Source organism: Phycodurus eques, chromosome 18 (genome assembly GCF_024500275.1).
Source record: "Phycodurus eques isolate BA_2022a chromosome 18, UOR_Pequ_1.1, whole genome shotgun sequence".
NCBI lineage: Eukaryota > Metazoa > Chordata > Actinopteri > Syngnathiformes > Syngnathidae > Phycodurus > Phycodurus eques.
Window position 1 is genome coordinate 7,243,124 of NC_084542.1, and position 24,241 is coordinate 7,267,364.

A 24,241-nucleotide genomic window follows, 5' to 3' on the forward strand; every position below is an offset into this window, starting at 1 on the left:
GAAATACGCTGCCATCTACGAGGATGGACATTTCAGCAGGATAATGATCCAAAACAAGGCCAAGCCAAGGAAACTCAATTGGTTTCAGGAAAAAAAAAATAAAGCTGCTAGAATGGCCCAACTTGAATCCAATCGAAAATCTATGGAAAGAACTGAAACCCAAGGTCCATAAAAGAAGCCCACGTAACCTTCAAGATTTGAAGACTGCTTATGTGGAGGAATGGGCCAAAATCGCACCAAAAGCAATGCATGCGACAACTTTCTCCAGACAGGAGGTGTCCTGAAGCCGTCATTGCAAACAAAGGCCTTTGTACAAAGTATTAAATAAATACCGGTTGGCGTGTTCAATACTTTTTCCCTGTGTCATTTCACATTATTACACATAACTTAATTTCTGATCCATTTTGTTCTACTTTCTTTGTATGTATGGATTACTTGGGTTGCTCCCAACATCTGGTGAAATTTTAATGTCTATAACACCTTTGGAAATATATTTAGTGAGAAAAATGGTGATGTGTTAAATACTTATTTCAGCCGCTGTATATATGAAGCCATTGCCTTACAGTGTTTTCCCCATTCGAAATGATATAAAAAAATATAAGGATGGTAGAATAAATCGTTTCCTCCTGTGTGGAACTGACCACCATTTCTTTTAATGATTTGTTTCGTATGATCATTTTACAGCAATAAAAAAAAGTTAAAAGTTACAGTGCTGCAAATCAAATCAATTTGTCTCTTGGAATAATGGGAATAATGCTTTTCTTACTTGTATGAATTTGTCTAAGAATGATAGAATCCATCTAAAACAAACAAACAAAAAGTATTTGTTTTTCACAAACATGCATGATCATGTGGGAGCGCACACAGATACTTGGGTCAGCACCCTTCCACATCAGGTGCCTACCCACGACATCATGTCTGACTAAACACACACACACACACACACACACACACACACACACACACGCACGCACACGCACGCGCACAGTGGTCACTGGCCGAAAGCAAGCAGCAGCAACAGACAAGACCAGGAGCACGTCAAACTATTCAAATTTGATCACTTTAAAGTGTTTGTATTCCGGAGGAATGAGCCTTTATGCTTCGTATTCTTCTGAAGGGTAGACTATTGATAAGCTGTTTTAAGCCTGTAAAATTACACATACAGTGGTGATGTGTAAAATAACACGAACTGGAAGTGCTCTGGAAAAAAACTGGCCACATCATTGCGTACACCGGCACAATCGAATATGATACAAGCACTGTATCTGAATTTACATGACAAAAAAGGTGTTTGATTTGATAGTAATGTATATTATAGGTACAGTATTACCAATATTGTAAAGTTATGTAAATTAGAGTTTGTAATTTGCAGTATTAACTGCACTGCCTTAACCAATCAATCAACATCTCTTGTATCGCATTTCATTGGATCCTGCCAATGTAAGCAAGTGCTTATCCGTCCATTTTCACCAGCGTTTGACCTCATTAGGGGAACTGCAGTCAATGCCAGCTGACTATGGGCGAGAGGCGGTGTATACACCCTGGACAAACAAACATTCACACCCATGATCAACTTCAATGAATATAAAATGCATGTTTTTGGAATGCGTAAGGAAACTGGAATATCTGAAGAAATCCCAGCAAGAGATTTGTGGCACATAAAACTCCACAAGAAGGCCAGAGATGAAATCCGAACCCAGAACCTCAGAACTGAGACAGATGGGCTGCCCACGTTTGTGCCTTGCTGCCCACAAGTGAATATTGATGAATAAATTACAGACCCTATGTTGTTTGTTCTCCATCCCTGGAGGTACATATACACTCTCACCTCCACATGCAATAGTTATTTCTGCTCAGTACTTACATTGCAATATTAAGCATAGTTACATATGTTTGTAAATGACTCGATTCCGTAGTTTTTTGTTAGGTCTGAACTGCATTATTGCTTACTTCACTGTCACCCTGACCATTTTATTAAGTTGACACTTCTTGTGTTAAAACTGTTATAACTTTGAGTGATGTAATGACTTAATATGAAACTGAAAACCTTTAAAAATAATGGAATTAAGAGGCGCACATAACTAATACAGTAGTACTGAAATAGTTACAAGAACTATGTATGTTTTACCTGAGGAAAGCAGGCCATCTTGATCGACGTCAGATTCACTGAGGCATCTGTGCGTCTGTGTCTCCTCTCTCCATCTGTGATTAGTCCAATCCAAGTTCTCCTTTTCACTCCAACTGTCCTTGGCTAATCTTGTCCACAGTGTGCATTGGTCACAGATATCATCTTTCTGCTGATTTTGTCTAGATGTGAATAAAGGCAATGTTGGAGACCTATAGGGCATTCCTGCACTTGTTGACAAACAGCTTGACAAGGAGTTGTTATCCACTGTTGAAATGTGCCGATGATATGATGGCATTCTCATAGGTGTGTTCTTATTTACTATTTCATGCTCTCTCTGTGTGCATAATGATAACCACTCTTTGTTTTCTCCCTCCATCTTCAGGGCTCGTTGAAGACTCTCACTCAGCTCCTCACCCAAACAACGGAGCTCATCGACCGGCCGAGGCTTGTCGTATTTGCACTCCTTGTCTTGGGTCTGGATTTGGGGGCTGTTCAGAGCCTTGTTGTCCATACATCTGGCTTCCATTGAATGAGAATCATCGTTTCCATTTCTTTTGATCCAGTTTGAACTGGTGAGACTCACCCGACTGATGATGCCTTCCACCTCCTCAATCTTTCGCATTACGCGTGCTGCAGTGGCTGCCCGAGAAGATTGTCCCGCTGTCTCATTTTGAGTATTGACCTTCGATTGTATCGTGTTTGCGTTAGCATCTTCAGTCCTGGGTTCCAAATAAAAAAGGGAGCAGATGTCGTCATATTCAGAGAGGTCTGTCTCTGAAGAAATCTCTTCCTCTCTGCATGAAAAAGGACATTTTCTGTTGACACATGAAGACCCTTGAGGAGAAAGCTTTGCTCTCCATGACTGCTTAAAGTCCTTTTGCCCATCATCCTTTTCAAACCCTGAATTGCCTATTGTCTCCCTTTCTTGCCCCAAAGTGGCAGACATGCAAATTAAGTGCTTCTCTTCTTCAAGTAACTCCTCATTTGTAGGAGTGCTTGCCATCCAGAGTTTAGGTAGCCTTCTTGACTTTGTAGGCTGGTGTGGAGACTCAAGGTGAAGCAAGGGAGTACCGGTGTCAACAAAGCCGTCTGTTCTCATCCTTGGTCTCTGGATTCCAGTCGATTTTGGTAAACTATTGACATTTGTCTTGATCCTCATGCCTTGTTGGTTGCCCATGTTCACGAAAGTCTGGTATTCCGAACACAGCAGTAACAACTCTTTCACCCACACTAACTCGGATGAGTCAGTAAGCCTGAATTTGTCGGCATGGCCAAGTTTGGCTGTCTCCACCGGACCCTCCTCCTTGTAGAAGTAGGTTTGTTCAGGTTGGTGGTCTTGAGGTTCATTAGAAGAGCAAGCGGGACCCCTGCTGAGGGATGTGCTCAAATCGCTCATCTCATCTCCCCTGAAGGGGATGTAGAAGTGCAATGGGGCATCAGCGCCCTTCATAGTTTTATTTAAGAGCCCCAGATCAAAAAAGGTGATGCTTCCTTTGAATCATCAATGCTGGTGCTGAGAACATATTTTACAGTTCGTGTGCCACTGCACTCCAGTCTGGCACACACACACAAAATATATATATGAATATATTTGTCTCACACTTGTCAAGCTTTGCTTACAAACAAATTCAAATATACAAGCAAAAATTATAGGTACATTTGAAATATACCTTACAGTTCAGTATCAGCTAATGTAGGGGCTCCAATGCAACTATTTGTACCAGACAAAAACTATAAAAGTCATGTGTACAAAAGCCTCTCTTGAGTGTACCATCCTAGTGACAAGCAATTTGAAACATTGACTTTTTTTTATTTTTGAAGAGAGCATAACTTAATACATTTTCCCCCTCGCTTTCATCTAATTCAACCGCCTATTGTGTACCAAAACCTTGGGGGGGGCAGCACTATGTTTCCCATTTCTCATAATAATACACATACCTGTATTTTGACTTCCTTGCAGCAGCAACTTGAGTATTCTAGTTCACCTGCAAGAACATTCTGAGTCGTAACCCACTGCTGATTGACAGGATAGGGAGCCTTTCTCTCTCAGCCACTGTCTGGTGGCATTTGGACGGTTCCTATTGGCTCAACATATGGAAATCACTACTAATCCCGTGCAGACTGACAGGTACTGAGGGGAACATGAACAAACAAACGGCGAGTTGAGTGAGGATTTGCACCAATCTCTCTAATCTGCTTGATTTAAACTATAACTGAAATGATACAAACCAGTAAGCGTGCAATTCCAGACTTTATGACACAGTTATGCAGTGGATAGAAATACGTATATGTAATTGTTTTAAACTGTTTATCCGGCCTTCTAGCAACCCATAAGAACATAATTTACATTATTTAGGTCATCAGTGTGCCAGTATGAGCTCCACCCGGCTCAGTGCGTGCCTAATTGGACCCACTGCCCAAGCTGTCTCTGATGGATTACACAAGTTAAAAGAAAATCAACAGCTGTTACTGTCACTGAAATCACCAACAATAACATGCACAGGTAATCTGAATGATCTCAAAGCCGTTCACGACCATTACAAAATACGGCTGTATTTTTATTTTACAGAGTAATTACCATATCAGCTTCCCAAAAGAAAAAAAAAAAAAAAAAAACATTTACTGTCATTGCTTATGTAGACCAAAACAGAATTAAATCCTTTAGGTTCAAACAAAATAATACACCAGGAAGATGATTTTACTGTCCTAAAACAAGTCCACAGTGCAGTGTTATATATCATTTAGACTACTAGTGTTTATTTTTAAAACACAAGCAGGCTTTCATTAGAACGCTTATGATGTCTTTTTTCATCCTAAAAACATCACAAAGCCTTGTAATTTTAAAAAAACTGACACACAAACAGCTTGGCCTTGATATGACATGCAAGGGAAAGGACCGTAAAGCTACAGCAGAGATGGAATGATCAGAAAAAAGTAAAGCAGAGAATACAGTCGACGCCACCGGGAAGTGATGAGAGTTTAGATTCCTTGGATTCAAATTTAACAGTGTTAGTCCATGTAATTTGATCTGTCACTATTTGATTTAAAGTTTAATAACCTAAGAAAACTGATAATAGGTGTGTGGAATAGGTAATGGTAAAAAAGGCCATGCCAATAGAAGCACAGGCCTGACTAGATAATATGGTGAGATCCATACAGTTCGCTGAGCATGCGGTACATCATGTGATGTAAACTAAATGCCAAGCAAACAAGGAGAAAGCCAAAATTTAAGCTACACAGCGCAAGCTCCGGTGAGACAAGCACCAGCTGTGGCGTTTCCCCTCATTCCTCAGCCGCAGCAACCACGGGTCAAGATGTTGGCGCAACAGTGGCCAAACCAGGCTACTACAACAGCACAATTGCCACCCACCATTCATGTGCACGTCAACCAGACGGAGCCACGTGTGATTCATCTCAAAGGAAACACCGAACATCATATTTAATGAAACCATTACTCATGGAGAGCCCCTTTTTGAAATTTCAAATTCCAAAGAGCTCAGAGAGTTCAGCACAGAGGAGGCGCTCCCTACAAAAAATGTGATCACTTTCAGTCCACCCCTCAACTGAAACCTGGACTAAGCACCAGAGGCCTATGTTGGGGATGTGGCCAGCCAGACTACCAGGGAAAGGACGGTCAGGAAAACCCGTGCATTGGACAAGCTAGACACTAGCATTAGGGGGTCCAGAGACACCAAAGTGAGAAATTATTGCACGGGCGGTTTCAGCACGACCACATGTTGCAAATCAAGGCCAAGACACTGATTTCATAGTGGACAATTTGGCTATCTATCTTTGTATAGGTAGCACCGGTATAATCCTCCCCCTTTCTGGCTCAGCAATAAAAACTGTAGATTTCTTAGGGAATGTCCAGCTTTTCACGTTAAAACAACTCGTCTCCATGTTAATGTTGACCCCCATTAATTCATTGGGAAAAAACATTTTTGTGCACTGAATGCCAACATAATGTGCACTCCAGATGGTGTCTGGATAGACCTGACCTTGAAGGGCTCGACCGCATCCTCGACACTTCTGCCTTCCATGACAAGCAGCGACCCACTGTCGCAGCCAAGCCAGCTGCATTTGATCCAGCTGATGAGCGAGTCCCATTTGGAGCTACGGCCACGGTTCCGAGTCCTGTGGCCTCATGTACAAAAGGTGCGTACGCACAAAAACGTGGCGTCCGTTCTTTTTCACGGCAAAGTTCAGATGTATCAAAAGTGACACGACCGTGGAAATGTGCGGTGCCTCACGCCAACCGCATGGCTGGCGTACGCACGTTTCTGCAGCTTTTGGTGCTTTGGCGACACTTAGAGGTGATGCTGGGAAACTGTTCTCATAAATCTGCACACCAGAGACACATGAATAATGAGCACTGATGACGCCCGGCAACATTTGATTTCAACAATGCAATTGAGGCAAGGACTGAGAATTCATTTGTTAACCAGTGTATTTAATGAGCCACTGATATTTGTGCGGACACCTATTAATTGATTGAGGTGATCATTTATGCCGCCTATTGCCCTCACAATCGCTTTGTGACTCCAGCACATGCACTGAAAAACAAAACAAAAACAAAGTCCTTTGAATTTACTTCACTTGAACATGTACATCGGTTGCACATGATTAAAAGGTGTTTAAATTGACATAATTTACCCCTCTTCTCCTAAAAAAAAAACATGATCTTTTTTGTCAGTGTGCTTGTCCTCTCCTGTGTATTAAAATAATAAATTGAGTAATCAAAAAGGAGTCAAAATCACGGTGGCACGACTGGTTAGAGCGTCAGCCTCACAGTTCTGAGGACCGGGGTTCAAACCCCGGCCCCGCCTGTGTGGAGATTGCATGTTCTCTCCGTGCCTGCGTGGGTTTTCTCCGGGCACTCCGGTTTCCTCCCACATCCCAAAAACATGCATGAATTGGAGACTCTAAATTCCCCGTAGGCGTGACTGTGAGTGCGAATGGTTGTTGGTTTGTATGTGCCCTGCGATTGGCTGGCAACCAGTTCAGGGTGTACCCCGCCTCCTGCCCAATGACAGCTGGGATAGGCTCCAGCACTCCCGCGACCCTAGTGAGGAAAAGCGGCTCAGAAAATGGATGGATGGACAACATTTACGCATGAACCTTTATCTCACAGGGCTGAGTGTAGGTTACTGTATGAACACATTTGTTATGAGTCCTAAAAATACATGGTATTAACCTTGTAGGGAGATCATAGTGAGCCACATCCTCCTATCACCCCTGAGAGATCAGCATCACCCACAATCGCAGCGATTCTCTCCTCGAACGGGGTGAGGCCCTCCATGCCGGTTGTTCCGCCTTTTTTTGGCCTCACTTTGGCGGTGGGCAGCTGTCCTCCGCTTCACATCCACCTTAATGTCTGACCACTTCTTTTTTAGTTCAGCGTGTGCGCGCTATTCCGTCTCCACACCATTGACAGCCGCACACACGCTGTCCCATTCGCTCCTCTTTCACGTGTTGGTAACGCCATAGGACAGAGTGCACATCACATTGCCGTACAAAAAACTAAATTTACTGAAGCAACAGGGATCAAACCCATAATTGAAGATTTAATAACTGCAGGAGTCTTGATCAAAATCAATAGTCCCTGCAATCCTCCAATTTGCCCAATTCAATACCCACACTCTCCTGATTACCGCCTTGTTCATGAACTGTGCCCTAGCAACTCTTTAGTTAACGCAGAAATCCATAGTCCCATAGTCCTTGCGTTACTTTTGAACATTCCATCACACTCATACTGGTGCAACACCATCCCGACTGGACAGGACAGAATGAAAGACCCCGTAATAAGAACGATCCCATTTACCAACCATATGAAAGACCCTCTGTATGAGAATGAGCACGCTAATATGACCTAATGGAAAGCAATGCATTAGCAAAGAAATACGGACAGAGACAATGTTGTTTGCTACAAGAAGCTCTCAAGATGCAAACACAACAAATATTAATCCACTTTTGATGATAATTATGGACCGTAGATGATGAAATCCGTAAATTCCTTGTACATTGTACTTTGAGAAACACTGTTCTTAAACTTTTGGGCTATTTGCTCATGTTGACAAAGTGCTGAACTTTGCCCTATCCTTGCTTGTGAACAACTGATCCTTTTGGGGATGCTCATTTTACACACAATCATGACACTCACCTGTTTCCAATTAACCTGTTTACCCGTGGAATGTTCCAAACAGGTCTGTTGAAAAGGATTTTTAAGTCTTTGTATTCTGTTTTTACTTGTTTTACACAATATCCCAACTTCATAAGAATTGGGGTTTGTAAATATTAATATATGAACTCCTCTTTCTGTCCTAAAAGGAGTAATAATGTTAATGGGCTTCCAGACAGTAAAATATTCAGTAGCCCCTTGGCTTACATGTATAAGACACAACAACTAACCTTTCTCAATCCAATTCAAACTGAGAAGAATTCAAGCTGACCACCTGAATCATTTCCTATCGAGAAAAAGCATCATCTAACATTATAAGTGTTTGGTATTGAGTGATTGAAGTTAAAACATGTGCCGTATATCCTGGTTTAAACCGGATAATTACTTACACCATCTCGCTGGAAGGTAGCATATTTATTGCACCTACGCTTATAATTACCCCATTAAAATGTACATTGTAGTTGTTGAGTGTGAATGGTTGTTTGTTCCTCTGTTCCCTGTGATTGGCTGGCGACCAGTCCAGGGTGTACCCCCGTCTCTCGCCCGAAGTCGGCCGGGATATTCTGCAGCCCAAAGCGGCTGCAAGAGATAAGGGGTGTAGAAAATGGATGGATGGATTTTTGTAAGTCAGTCTTTTAGAGCAATTCTAGAGGGAGGGACAAGGAGGGTGGGGGCGGGGGGGGGGGGGGTGGGGGGGGCATTGTATGGGGTGCTCAAGAGCTTTTTGGCAATTTAGATAATATTGAACAAACACATTTTCAAAAGCCACAGGGTGTAATTTCTCTCCAACCCCCCGCCATGACTATATTGCAATTGGTTTCTTTTCAACTTTTGGCTTCACCACTGTGACACTGCACCATTCTCAGGAAAGAAGATGTTTGTCCCATGCTCTTCCTGTTCAACAGGCAAAGGCATATTTGTTTATAATGTGTTTCAGTGACAATATTAGCAGCGGAAAGACAGCATTTGTGACCGTGGATAAAATATTTGCTTGGCTGCTGGTCCGCACTGCTGATGCTGCTTGAGGAGGAGGAGGAAGAGGAGGATGAGGAGGAGGAGGAGGAGAAGGGCGTAAGAAAGGAGGGGGGACGGGTCCTTGCAGGGGGTGGGGTGGGGGTTACCGGCAGGTCTTCCCTATATGGCTTTGGATGAGCTCCATGCTAATAACGGCCTGAGGAGCGGCGCGTCGCGTTTCTCGCCGGCAGTCAGCGGTGGCGTCCGCCGTGTGAGCGAGCAGGCTCCTGCGCAGCCATGGCCGAGGGCGGAGAAGGGGAGGACGAGATCCAGTTCTTGAGAACTGTAAGTATTTGGAATTCGTTGCGATTGGACGTAAATCCCGCATTTCCCCCTCGGCTACAGATGGCCAATTCATCAATTGGGCGCGTTTTCTTTCCGAACAGTTGGATGTTAGTTTTTGGTTGTGGTTTTGGCTTCAGCATGCATAATGGTCGTTCTTGGAAGTTTGAAGCGTACATTTGCACGCCGCTGTGCCCACGCACTTGGGACTCTACGGGGGGAATGCCAATGAGGTTCCAGTGTGCAGGTGCAACGAGGGCGACTTCACCCCACCTTTGGATGCTTTCAATACTATATCCTCTCACGCGTCTCCTTTGTTATTTTATTTTTAATTTTAAATTGTCACATAAGCCTTTAGCTATTTTCGACTCCCAGAGTCTATTCCTTATTTGCTCCATGAACATAGTTGAAACAAGTTGCGCACGCATTGCGCACGCAAGTCGAGAGACTATTTTGGATGTTTGACGCAGCTTGCTTACGGGGGTCCCAACTGTGGATTGCCATGTGCAGCCAGGAGAAGCATCTTTGTAAATGATATGCATGTCGGGATTCTCCCCCTCATGCCACACGTAGCCTTGAGGCTGTCGTTTTGTTGCATGACAGGAAGGAACTCTTACTGCATTCGTACACCGAATGGATGCTGAGAGTCAGATCTGTCCCTTGAGACACATGTGAGAGATTATAATGTGATGAACATAAAGGCGCTTGTGAAATTAACCTTTGAATTATTATTATTATTATTATTATTATTATTATTTGCTCTGGAAGAAAGAATATGTGGCTGCAAAGTCATTGCCGAGTAGTAGTGAGAAATAATCCTAGCAAGTTGCAACCTGAGTCCTGTTCTTACAATAATAATAATGGAAAAAGATTCCAAAAACATGCATGTTTGGTTAAAATATAACTCAGGGGTGTCAAACTTGTTTTCATTGTTATCATTTTTATAAGAGTAAAAACATCCATCTATCCATCCATTGTCTTCCGCTTATCCGAGGTCGAGGCGCGGGGGCAGCAGCCTCAGCAGGGAAGCCCAGACTTCCCTCTCCCCAGCCACTTCATCCAGCTCTTCCGAGGGGATCCTGAGGCGTGCCCAGGCAAGCCGAGAGACGTAGTCTCTCCAGCGTGTCCTGGGTCGTCCACGGGGTCTCCTCACGGTGGGACGACGCACGAGGGACACGGTCGAATGCCTTCTCAAAGTCCGCAAAACATATATAGAAACATAAAAATCATTTTAAAAAAATCCACTAGCCAGAAGCTGAGCTGCATTGTGTTTGTTTACAGATTGGATGTGTGGCTATAGCATGAGGCAGTTACATTTTTGTCCCTTTCCTAATATATTCTGTGAATGGAAAATGAATGGATGGATAAAATAGATACAGTGGAACCTCTGCGGTCAAACAAAACCTGTTATGAGACAGTCAACAGATTTGTTTGGATTTTAAAACATTTTTATTTCTATTGGAAACAATAGAAATAAAAATAACCTGCTCCTGAGTCAAACTGTTGCCACGAAACATTCTTAATGGTTATACAAGTGTATAAATAACCACTGTTATGGAGAAAACCTAAAAAGCAAACAAAAAAACCTCAGTCTTAACTTGGTGCAATGCAAAGGTACAGTAAGTTGGGCCAATTTGGTAGCATTTTCGTTAGTTTTATTTGTGTTAAAATGGCTTATCCACTGCTAATCGTAAAGCAATATAACACAATACAGGAGATCCCCTGTTTACGAGTGACAGTACGTTCCTACAGAAGCACCTAACACAAATTTGTACGTAAATTGGAATGTAGTGTGTCACTGACCTACACTCATAGAGGAGTAAAGTTATTATTCACTAAATGTTTGTATGAAAAACACTCCTCGGCCATAAATAGAAAACAATCAAATGAAAAACAGTAAGTACAGCGGTAACTGAGTGTGCCTTCCTGTGCGACGTGATGACATATTCTTATGCCACTGCTAACTATTTCCTTGCGTGCCAATCGTAACCTCAATGTAGTACGTCGCCGTAAACCCACTGTACACTTTTGATAATAAGTGACAGCGTGCGTTGAACGTACATTCTGGTGTTTATTCTTCTCCCCACGTTCTTCTGTTAATGCCCTTGATGGGGCTTCATTTTCTTTTGGAATAAGTGTCACATAAAAAAAAAAAGCAAAAATCATGACCAGAGTTAATTCTTTGACACCTGCTAAACTGAGGTCTCCTGGGGTATGCCGACGTCTCATGACGGACTACGAAGTTTTATTTGATTAAGAGGTTTAGCTGTAAACCTCCAAAAGTCTGAAGGTCAGTTGAAACTTTAAACTAACCACTGACATGAACACACAGTTTGACTTCAACTACCAAAGATTTAACACAATTTACTGGATTATTAAGCTTTTAGAATCACTATCTGTTTTTCTATTGCAGTGATTCTCAACCACTGTATGCGCTGTGCGAGATCAACTATTTAATTGAATTGGTCTTAAAAGTATTTTTTTTTTCTCACTGCAAATATTGTATCTTTGTTCATCTAGCTATGCTAGTGACGCATAGTGACAGGCAGCACAATAAAATGCTTTTCCACGAGATGGCAGACCATCTGTGTAGCCACCCGTTGCCATTCATACAACTATGGAGTGAATGAATGATGTGTACAATTGTAAAGCATCTTTGAGTGCCCTGAAAAGCGCTATATAGGTGGTATGAATTATTATTATTATTATTGCATACATGTACGAGACGCAGTGACTCTGACACTATATACCTACCTCATGTTGTTATAATTAATGGCATCTCATGAGTATGAATCTATAAGTGTGTGACAGTGTTGACACTCTATTAAACCCGTAAGTAAAATTAACATGTGTGCGTGTTAATGCAGTGGCTTGGCTTGCTAACTGTTGGTGGCAGGAGAGGGGCTCTTAACAGCTCCTGACTCTCACCATGCCAGTGATTTACTGAGCCATGTCGCTGGGCTTCTACTGTCACAGTGGCATCCGAGTCATCTGATGACAACAGCAATTTGAGAGGGACAGGGAAGGGGCGGGGGTTGGATAAGTATCGGAACATCCGGCCAAAAAAAAAAAAAAAGGAAGTGAAAAAGGAAATAACATATGGAGTTGGTTTGTCGTTTTGCAGCTAATAGTCTCCGCTCAGATGAGCAAAAGAAGTGTTTGCTGGGCTTGAGGTCAAAGCTCTCATGTTCCTCCACACCAAACTCATCCAAGCATGGCTTTCAGGACCTTGCTTTGTGGACCGTGCAACAACAAATCGCCTTTCCCAAAGTGTTCCCACACAGTTGAAAGCATGGAATTGATTAAGCAAAGACAGGATTCCATCTCCACCTCCATTTCAACGTGACCCTAATAAGGATAAGCGGTATAGATCGTAGATGCATGGATATTTGATCGTGAAGTGTGTTCGACCTTTTGGTCCATGTAGTGTAGTTATCATCAGCTGTTTGAATTTTTTTTGTTTTTTTGTTTGGTTTAGGTGGTGTATTTCAGTTGTTATCTGTTCTGTAGAGGTGCAATGTGACAATAAACTCAACTGTCAGTACCTCAGTAATCCAAGCCATGCCTGTGGAGGAAACTACCATCAGAGTGGTGACAGAAGCGTGAACAGTCTCACCCCGCTGTTGATGTCTAATGTCAGTGCAGTTAGCAGCGATGAGAGCTTCAAAAAGAAAGTGAAAGAAGAAAAATGTTACACCTCTGTGGTGTGTGGAGGGATAGGTGGGGGCGGGGCGGGGGGGGGGGGTGGGTGTTCTCTGACTTGGAAGTATTTGCAGTGTCACCACAATGCATTTCTATATTAAAATGTATAGAACAATCCATTAGACTCTTGTTATGAATGTGCTTGGATAACCATTTCATACCAAAGCATCACTGTCCAGTTAATAATGATATGTTGCCGCTTGTTTTATTTGCTATATCTGTGTCGCTGACTGAAGCAACAATAAGATAGTATTTCCTTGTTTTCAGGAGAGAATCTCCAAATTGTCTTTGGCTCGTCTCTTAACAATTTAAGTTCAGCACTTTGGCAACAGCAGCACCTGTCAAGCATACGATGTTATATTTTTGTGAATGGGTTTGTAAGAACTTTTGGGGAGGCAGCCCGTATCTCGCCCCAAGATAGCTGGGATAGACTTCAGCACGCCCGCGACCCCAGTGAGGAGAAGGGGTACAGAAAATGGATTGATGGACAATCCGCTTGGTAAATTTGGCTAAAATGGAACCTGCATACTGCTTTTACAAGTAAAAGAGTAAAATAGTTTAATCATACATATGAGGCAAATCTTTTTTTTTTTTTTTTTTTTGCAGTTATAAGACAAGCAAAAAATTTTAAGGGTTCATAAGGTAACTTCTGTTAGTTTATATTCTGAGTTGATGCGGTCTTGGAAGCCTTCTGCATTCCAAGTTGAAGACTCGAGGGGTTAAAATTTAGCCGTTTTAAAGATGATGATGCCCTTGGCACTCCAACAAGCTTTGGGGCAACACAGGACCAGTGACACATTCAGACTCTTTTTATAGTGATAAGTTATACAAAAACAATGATAAAATAATGAGGGAAAATTGTGACTCATTTGTTTTGGTGTGCTCAATATGCAGGTGTTTGTTAATAAAATACAATAGTGTGGAAAATGTTTTTTTTATTTCATATATTACAGTGGAATGTCTGGTTACGAATTTAATTTGTTCCGTGACCTCGTTCTCAAACCGAAACGTTCGCAAACCGAAGTAATGTTTCCCATTGAAATAAATGGAAAATACATTAATCCGTTCTGGCTCCAGACTGACGTTATATTACGTTTACCTTATTTTGATCGTTGTGTGGTTAAAAATAAATACTGTGATATATAGAAATGGCCACCACCTCCCAGAATTCAGCGCAGCTTTTGCGTTGCATTGTGGGATGTGTGTGACAAAGATACCTGAAGCACAGAGCCAATGATGTTTATGCAGGGCCAGAAGGAGCACAAAGTTCTGAGCCTTCGGCGGCCTGAAAATAGTGTAATCAGAGAAATAGTTTCTTTAAAAACATTGTTCATAAACCAAATTGTTCGTAATCTGGGTTGTTCGTAATCATAAAGTGGGGTTCCACTGCATATACACTCACTACAGAAAGAGTGCAATATTTCAATATATATATATTTTTAATATATTTGACACTTTATAGCTTACAGCTAACCAAAAAAAAATCACCATCTGTAGAAATGCTACATAAGGAACTAAGAATACCGGTAGGTTCTAGTGGCCACATCCTCATACAGCAAATCAATTTCAGACATTTTCAAAATCTTCTTTTTACATGTAGTGAAGCTAACTTGATAGATTTAACTTGACCAAGGTTTATGCAATAGCTTCCCTAAATGATCAGGTTTGGTAATGACCAAAATCGCGTTTTATGTTTCTTCAATGGTTCATACACCCATATCTAAAAGCTGTTTAACCCAAATTATAGTTTTACTGTAATGCTGACTTTTTTTCTTTTATTTTCTTGCCTGTACTACAGTTTGTGATGCTGCTTTTCCTTACAACCCCACTTTTGTATTTGTTGTGTGCACCTGTCTGGAACAGCTGCTGCAGTGTAGAGATTATGTTTTGGTGCTTGATAGAGCAAGAAATTGTGATGGTGTTGTTGATTGGGTCAAATGTATTTCAAGAACACTATGTACTAATTTCCCCCCAGGAAATGAGGCCTTCAAAATCAATTTGATGATACTGTACATTGGCTGGTACTAAGGATTCGTGGACCAGGCTGGACATCTGCAATGCTGTCTTGGCAATAAGCAGTGGTTATGGTTATTTCCAGCCGTAGTATGAAAAACCTGTAATTGACATGTACAGTAGTTGAACCTGTAGAAGCCTTGGACATGTATATCAAACTTGTAGCCCTTCACATTAATCAGTACCCAAGAAGTAGAAGTAGCTCTTACTTTCAAAAAGGTTGTCAAGTACAACATCACTCCCTCTCGTGTGATATTGCTTTTTTCTTGTTTTTTTTTGGTTTTGTTTATCATAAAATGATACCAAATAAACAACAATAATTGGTTGATAAACAGTAATTGGGTAAAAACGTATTTTCCAATAACCTTTCATTTTTGCTAAATGTTTTTTTCCCCATTCGATTAATGGATGGAATAATGGATTCTAAAAATACTCTATAGTGGATAGCAATTGAGTTTTCTTCATTGAAATTAATTGACATGCCATTAATCTGTTCCAGCCCCCCCAAAAACACCACCTTCTATGTGTTCATAAAAAAAAGAAGCACTATATTGTATATAAACATAAAACAAAGACAATATGAAAAATATAAAATAATAAATAAACAGGTTTTATGAAGTGTAATTATTGTACGTAGTGTAGTAGTCATGAGTTGCATGTGTGCCTTTAAGGGGCGTGAGTCAGGATGGCCGGTTAAGCTGCGAGTGAGCGCCTGGGTGTGAGATGTGGCCTACAGCAGCTCCTTGCGAGTGTTCTCATTTTGTCCCGTTCAATAAACGGCATGAAGTGCATTGGCCACTGTGGCTCTCCTTGTCCACATGCGGGGCATTACAGTACCTTCATTGGGCCATTTTCTTCCCCCACTTCACTCGAGCTTGCTTGCAACTTGCATTTTGACTCACAACACAAAGTTTAAAAACAAAAAATAAAACGACCTACTGACAGCTCTTAACGTCAAAAAGTCATATGTTGGGGCATTAGTAAGTCACGGTACTGTACTTTTCCAAATGTATTTCCTAATAATACTTTATAGGGTCACTGGCCAATTGGTGGACTTCCATGTTTCCATACTCTCCTTCTCCCATTTCATGCTGTGTATTAATATATCATAAGTAAGTGGAAGATGTGCAGATGTCCATCTTATTAGCATACCTTCATTTAAAAACAAATTAACCTGCACTTTGCACTCTGCCTGACAGTTATGAGAAACACCCTCGACTGTTCATTTAGAAGCACTCGACACTGAGGCAGGGATTTAAATGTGTTAGAATCGATCGGTTCCCTATGGTTATTCGCCACTGTTGACCGAAGTTTTCTTGTTGATGAGCATGTGCAAAGCACGCAAGTCAAAATAGCCGCGCCGAGGGATCGAACAGCATCACCTTTTCTCAAGTTCACATCGGCAGCAGCGGCGGGTCTCGTGGGAGTTTATGTGGCACTTGCGCAGGGCATCGGAGGTTCTCGGGTTTCGGGCCGGTCGGTGGATCCATCGTTGCCGCACACGCTCACACACAAACACGCAACTGTCACTGTCTGTTAAGGCACATCGTGAATGGCTGTGTGGTGAAGAAGAATGTAACTAAGACTGTAAAAATAAAGACGGCAAGAGTAGAAATATGCGACATCTCCTGTTGTGGCATTTAAACATTAAATCAAGCTGTTGGTTTGAATCGAGTGTTGCTGCAGGGGTCGAGTCGGTGGATGACGAGGGGTCAAGTTCCTGATCTGCACTTGGCAGCTTGATAGAGTCGCCACCTGACCCTTACTTACCTCCAGGGCCCTAAACATAGTCCTGATGCTGTTCTTTAGTGGTCTAGCAGATGCTGCAAGGATCGCTTTGCCTCAGATTCATCACATTCTCCGGACAATATCAAGTTAGGCCTCAAGAGAGGAACAATAAGCTTCATGAGCAATGATGGACGATACATTTGTTTTTAACAACATTATGCCAAATACAAAAACAGCTTCTAGTATTGCAGCTACTGATACTTTAAAAACATGAGAAAGATGTAACTTAGAGAATCAATCCTCCAGCACTGAAATTGACTGGCGGCCAGTGCAGGCTACAGCTCACCCACCAACATAATCAGGACAAGTCAAAATGGATGTCATGATATCTTGATCTTTAAATGCTATACAGTCAATTCAGAAAGTTTTCTTTTGCTTCACATCTTGTCAATGTTAAACCATCTGAGTAGTGTTTCACATCAACAAATATGTTTGGCGTATTTTATTTATTCCTTTCCCAAATCTTTTGTATTCCCTACTCTACAATTATTATTATTATTATTATTATTAATAATATTTAGTTTAAATGTGTACCCATTTTTGGATGCCAGTTGACCTCAGTCCTTGTTACTGTAACTAATGGTACGTCTGCTCATTAAATAAAATGATTACATTTGGTCCTATAAGTACTCTGTACTTATACATTTGATACATGAATCTACAATACATAAATACATACGAATGTACAATTAATCCCCAAATTATCCAAACCGGGCCAAAATTTTAAAGTGCCTTAATTTTGGGTGAATGGGTATCTTTTAGTTTGAAATAACTAGTGGCAAAACATTGTAATATATTAAGCGATATTAAATTAAAAAAAACACCAAAAAAAACATTTGTTTACGTTTTGAAAAAAAAACATTTGTTTACATTTTGACAAAATCATACGACCACTGGGCCACTTTCTTGATAAATTAGGTTGAGTAAAAAAATCTAGTCAGTACCTTTTGATGCACCTCTACCAAGGATCAAATTTTGTGGCAAACCACCAATGCCAACATCCTCAACAATTATGAAAAAAAAAAATCTCTTCTAAATACTGTCACTACATGCTTTATTTGCTACATGGAAGGGAACAATTTGCAATGCAAAAAACAAAAAGTGGATCACGCATCTTGTTGACACATTTCAAATATTGCAAGCATGAGTTCCCACCTTCTAACGGGAGCTTTGCAGCCAGTATTTAAATCAACTGAATTATTATTTTGTGTGTGAAGAAGTGGGAGCCAGAACCATGGCAACTGTCTGTTTCGACCGCACGCTGGCAAACACATGCTCATGTACACACAAATCAATAAGTGTGTGCATTTGATGTCAAATAGAACCCTCTCCACACGGCCAGATACAGATGTTCTTTCGTTAGATGTACTTGTGTAACAGGTTTACAGTCCAAGCTTTGGTGCTATTAATAAATGTAATGTTTGTACTTTGCTGAAAAATGTTGTTGGTTAAGATCTTTGATGATTTGATTTTACTCTATCCCAGGGTGTCAAACTCATTTTTTTCACGGGCCACATTGTAGTTACAGTTTCCCTCAGAGGGCTGGTATGACTGTGAAACCATATAAATGGTTAATCATCTCATCGTATTATTACATATACAACCCCAATTCCAATGGAGTTGGGACGTTGTGTTAAACATAAATAAAAACAGAATACAATGATTTTCAAATCATGTTCAACCTATATTTAATTGAGTATACAACAAAGACAAGATATTTAATGTCCAAACTGATAAACTTTTTATTGTTTTTAGCAAATAATCATTAACTTAGAATTTTATGGTTGTAACATGTTGCAAAAAAGCTGGGACAGGGTCATGTTTACCATTGTGTTACATCAGCTTTTCTTTTAACAACATGATGTACAGTTTCAACTGTTCAACAGTCCGGGGTCTCCGTTGTCGCATTTTACGCTTCGTAATGCGCCACACATTTTCAATGGGAGACAGGTCTGGACTGCAGGCAGTCACGCTGTTGTAACACGTGCAGAATGTGGTTTGGCATTGTCTTGCTGAAAGAACCTGGGGTGTCCATGAAAAAGACGTTGCCTGGATGGCAGCATATGTTTCTCCCAAACCTGTATGTACCTTTCAGCATTAATGGTGCCATCACAGATGTGCAAGTTACCCATGGCATTGGCACTAACACAGCCCCGTACCATCACAGATGCTGGCTTTTGAACTTTGCGTCCATAACGGTCCGGATGGTTCTTTTCCTCTTTGGCCCGGAGGACACGACGTCCACAATTTCCCAAAACAATTTGAAATGTGGACTCGTCGGACCACAGAACTCTTTTCCACTTTGCATCAGTCCATCTTAGATGAGCTCGGGCCCAGAGAAGTCGGCAGCGTTTATGGGTGTTGTTGATAAATGGCTTTTGCTTTGCATAGTAGAGTTTCAAGTTGCAGTTACGGATGTAGCGCCGAGCTGTATTTACTGACATTGGTTTCCTGAAGTGTTCCTGAGCCCATGTGGTGATATCCTTTACAGATTGATGTCGGTTTTTGATGCAGTGCCGCCTGAGGGATCGAAGGTCACGGGCATTCAATGTTGGTTTTCGGCCTTACTGCTTTACATGGAGTGATTTCTCCAGATTCTCTGAACCTTTTGATGATATTATGGACCGTAGATGCTGAAATCCCTAAATTCCTTGCAATTGTACGTTGAGGAACATTGTCCTTAAACTGTTCGACTATTTTCTCACGCACTTGTTCACAAAGAGGTGAACCTCGCCTCATCTTTGCTTGTGAATGACTGAGCAATTCAGGGAAGCTCCTTTTATACCCAATCATGGCACCCACCTGTTCCCAATCAGCCTGTTCACCTGTGGGATGTTCCAAACAGGTGTTTCATGAACATTCCTCAACTTTCTCAGTCTTTTTTCCCACCTGTCCCAGCTTTTTTGGAACGTGTTGCAGCCATAAAATTCCAAGTTAATGATTATTTGCTAAAAACAATAAATAAATATCTTGTCTTTGTAGTGTATTCAATTAAATATAGGTTGAACATGATTTGCAAATCACTGTATACTGTTTTTATTTAACACAATATCCCAACTTCATTGGAATTGGGGTTGTATATGTAATAATATGATGAGATGATTAACCATTTATATGGTTTCACAGTTTCTGAGGGAAACTGTAACTACACTGTGGCCTGCGAAAAAAAAGGAGTTTCACACCCTGGGATAGAGTAAAATCAAATCATCAAAGATCTTAACCAACAACAACACAACAAATTCATGGATAACTAGTTTTGAAATCAGAAGTCAAGGAGAATAGTTTGCTCAGCTATTGTTCAAGTTACTATAAAAAGGGGTCTGGTAACAAAGAATGCTTGCAATATCTCAATATTATTTATTAAATATGACAATTTAAAATGTTGGTACAGACTTAAGTAAGAATCATGGACGTTGCATGATTTGCTTTCGCGGGCCACATAAAATGATGAGATATGGCCCCCGGGCCTTGAGTTTGACACCTGTGCCGTAGACCAATTCAAGATGAGTGGAGACTCCAGGGAGAGAATATTTGTGTACCGAGTTTAGTTTAGTTTTTTTAGGAACAGGTTCACAGGGTGTATGTTTGTAGCAGTAGTTGAAATCCATCAATGGTATTTCCATCTTCAGTCCTGACAAACGTCTTCTGTCTTCTGGCAGGATGATGAGGTGGTTCTTCAGAGTGTGGCCACCATTCAAAAGGAGCATCGCAAGTTTTGCCTGGCCGCTGAGGGACTTGGGAACCGCTTATGTTACCTGGAACCGACCTCTGAAGCTAAGGTGAGGAATAATGTAACAGGCACTGTCAAGAACTTTCTTTTCTTTGAGGTCAGATAACAGATACAGTTTCCCGTGGTCTGCTGTAGTTTCTGGCAAACAGTTTTCACATTCAGCGCATTCTAGCTCACCCGCATGCAAATGAACCCCGACAATACTGTAGAATGCAACTAAGACAATCACACCCCACCAGATGCAGCTATGTTTCGACACTAAATCACATACAAACTCCAGCAAATACTGACAGGCCACAAATTACATCAATATAATGCCTCTTCTTTGTAATGTAATTATATGTTTCTCAACTGAAAGACTATGCTTATAAAATATGTGCCTTGGCTGAGCAAAGCCACAGTTATCATACATTTATGAAAAAAAATCTCTCAGAATACCACCAAACAAAAATGTCCCCAAAACTAAAACATTATCTAGAAATAATCTCAAAGTTCATCTCACTTTACTCACAAATTTACAGTACTTACTCAATGTGAAATCTGGGCTTGTTTTGTTGAACACAAACTATTAGTCAGTGTGAACAGCAACAGGTGGATACATAATTTAATTGAACCTTCTGCCATCTAGTGGAAGCGCATTAAATTGTTTCGTCTGTCACTAGGTGGCTAAATGAATAATAATTTTCAGATCAAATATGTGAAGCACACCTGATGATATGTGAGGTGTTGTGGTGGGTGGGAACAATAATGGTTGGGAAACGCTCAAATTGTAGCACAATTCACTGAGGTATAAGTAGCAAAGTTATACATACTGGATGACACTTGATATAAGTTCTACAGTATCGACAAATTATGGGTTTGTCATCGGCCCATGTGTCATACCATTTTGTGGAAATCATTTGTATTTTCTGCATAATCCTGCCAACAAAGGACAATCTACACACAACCTCTCGCAATTTGCGGCTGGTTGAGGTCATACGATAGCAGCTCAAAAAGCAAGCGCTAAAATGTGATCAACAGGCCTTCTGCTGAGAGGAAATAACTGGTTGCGCCTTTCTTAGCCTTTAAGCACACATCGTGACAGCTCAAGAAGCTGCACAAATATTTATGTCACTGTTCTTTATGGCGTACTTACAGCTAATTAGCTAAAGCAGATGTCCTGCTGGGAGGTTTCAAGTTGAAACACACGACCTCCACGGCGGCAGGTCAGGTTCAGTACTCGGATACGGCGCCTTGGGCTCGGCTCGGGCGCAAGCGGCAGCGTTTCATGGGGGCGCTCGTGGATCATGCGGTCGTTGGTTCGCTCGCCAGGGCGGCCACCTAAGCCGCAACAATGCACAAAACTTCAAACTGCAGCTCAAGTTCTTCATTATGTCCTGATATGAAGGAGGATTGCTTTAAAATTGCTTAATTGAAAACCTATTATTTTGCCCTTTACAGCCGAAGAAGCAGAATAATCCGTCCTGCCGGCCACTTAGCTGTATTACTCAAAGCAAATCCCATTGTCAGGAGCACTGGAGTGGATGGCGGGTTTGCTGGCAGTCGGAGTTCCTAAATTCAGTTTGAGAACACGAGTGCACGCTTCCGAATGAGAGGGCAACACCTGCGGAGCTCCGGGCCATCTGTCACAAACAAGCCGTCCTCACACCTTGCTGCACGAGGACGATGGTTCGGGCACCCGCGGGTGTCATGCGGATGAATGTTGAGGCGCCTGGTGAAAACTGGGCCGCCTGCTTGTAGGCTGCTTGTAGAAAAATGACCCAAAAAACGTCAAAGTAGCCTCTACCATGGCGCATTTGATTCTTGCGAATGTGAATGCAAAATATGTGGCGTTTTAAAAAATGTCACAGCATTTCATACTCTAATAACATAGCCAGAGTCTCTTGTAGAATCTATACCTGTTTGAATTTTGATGTTTTATCTTCCAACATGAAGCCTATTTAATAAAATTTACCTAGGACGTAGTTCATATTTCAAATGATTGTTGAATTTTGTTGGAACACCCTATGTAATATGTTGGTTGATGACGTTAAACACGGCTACTCATGCTATTAAAATAAGGTGGGTGTCAGACTAGCGCGTGATTGGGGAGGAACATCTAATTGTTTGGAATTATTTTTGTCAACTTTGAACATGAGGAGATACACCGTGATTTCTTTGAATGAAACACTATACCCTTTCTAATTTTATCCAGTTTCATCCCCGCTAATCATGAGCAAATGGGCTCTTTAAAAGGTCGCTGTGAGCACTTTGCTGCTCCCAGCTGTACACTGTGTTTGCCAGACCGCGGACCAAATATAATAATTGGAAACCAGGGTAAGAATAATGCATAAGGAATGTAACTCTGCAGCAGGTTGCGAGTTGTCCGTATTAAAAGGTCTTTGGACACCGCAGGTGCATCAGTCTAATTTTAGGACACAATGGCAGAGCTAAGTTTTGCAGTAAGATAGTTGAAGTCTATTGACGTTTTTAAAAAAAAATTTTAAGACATATAATTTGCAAGCAAGGCGGCACGGTGAGCAACTGGTTAGAGCGTCTGCCTCACAGTTCTGAGGACCGGGGTTCAAATCCTGGCGCCGCCTGTGTGGAGGTGGAATGTTCTCCCCGTGCCTGCGTGGGTTTTCTCCGGGCACTCCGGTTTCCTCCAACATTCCAAAAACATGCATGGTAGGTTAATTGCAGAGTCTAAATTGCCCGAACGTGTGAATGTGAGTGCAAATGGTTGTTTGTTTATTTGTGCCCAGCGATTGGCTGGCAACCAGCTCAGGGTGTACCCCGCCTCCTGCACGATGATGGCTGGGATAGGCTCCAGCACTCCCACGACCCTTGTGGGGATAAGCGGCTAAGAAAATGGATGGATGGATGGATGGATTTGCACACAGTGTATTGGAAAAGTGGTTAGCACATCTCCCTCACAGTCCAGAGGGTCATGGATTAGAATCTCGTCTCCGGTCCTCTTGTGTGGCAATAGCATGCTCACCCTGTGCTTGCCTTGTTTTTCTATGGCTTTCGCCCACATTCCAAAAACATGCATGTTAGGTTAATTGAAGACTATAAAATTGTCCATGGGTGTGAATGTGTGAATGGTTATTTTTCTATGTTCCCTGTGGGTTAGGGTTAAGCTCACCTGCAAACCTGCTGTGGACAAACACTATAGAAAATGGATGAACAAATGGGTTTAATTGGCAACATATTATTTGAAGACATTAAAAAAACCTAGAATGGCAGTAGGTTCAACAAATGTGAAAACAAAGTACCACGGAAAGCCATATTTTTGTTCATCCATGCTTATGTGAACAGGCTACTTCTGGTTCACAGAGGATGACGCAAGACTGTAACATTTTTAATTCTGGGGCAGAGGGAACGGTTCCATCTTGATGCAGATGGCAAAGAGACTAAATTAACA

The 24,241-nt window shown here is 41.5% G+C and overlaps 2 protein-coding genes across 6 annotated transcripts in view; one reads left to right on the plus strand and one right to left on the minus strand.

Moving 5' to 3' along the window:
* The window catches only part of fmn1 (formin 1), a 28,406-nt gene extending 22,045 nt beyond the window's left edge, over positions 1–6,361 (minus strand). For 3 of the 5 annotated variants that reach the window (XM_061703889.1, XM_061703888.1, XM_061703887.1), the window contains exons 1-2: positions 4,067–6,117; positions 2,129–3,683 (exon numbers count right to left, since the gene is read on the minus strand). In XM_061703889.1, coding sequence (XP_061559873.1) covers positions 2,129–3,578 — 1,450 coding nt within the window. In that variant the 5' untranslated portion in view covers positions 3,579–3,683; positions 4,067–6,117. The other 2 variants (XM_061703886.1, XM_061703892.1) reach the window with 2 other exon arrangements.
* Positions 6,362–9,528: 3,167 nt separating this feature from the next.
* ryr3 (ryanodine receptor 3) overlaps positions 9,529–24,241 on the plus strand; it is a 95,393-nt gene continuing 80,680 nt past the window's right edge. The window contains exons 1-2 of the mRNA XM_061705160.1: positions 9,529–9,605; positions 20,765–20,884. Of these exons, the coding sequence (XP_061561144.1) occupies positions 9,558–9,605; positions 20,765–20,884 (168 nt within the window). The 5' untranslated portion in view covers positions 9,529–9,557. The remainder of the gene's footprint in view (positions 9,606–20,764; positions 20,885–24,241) is intronic.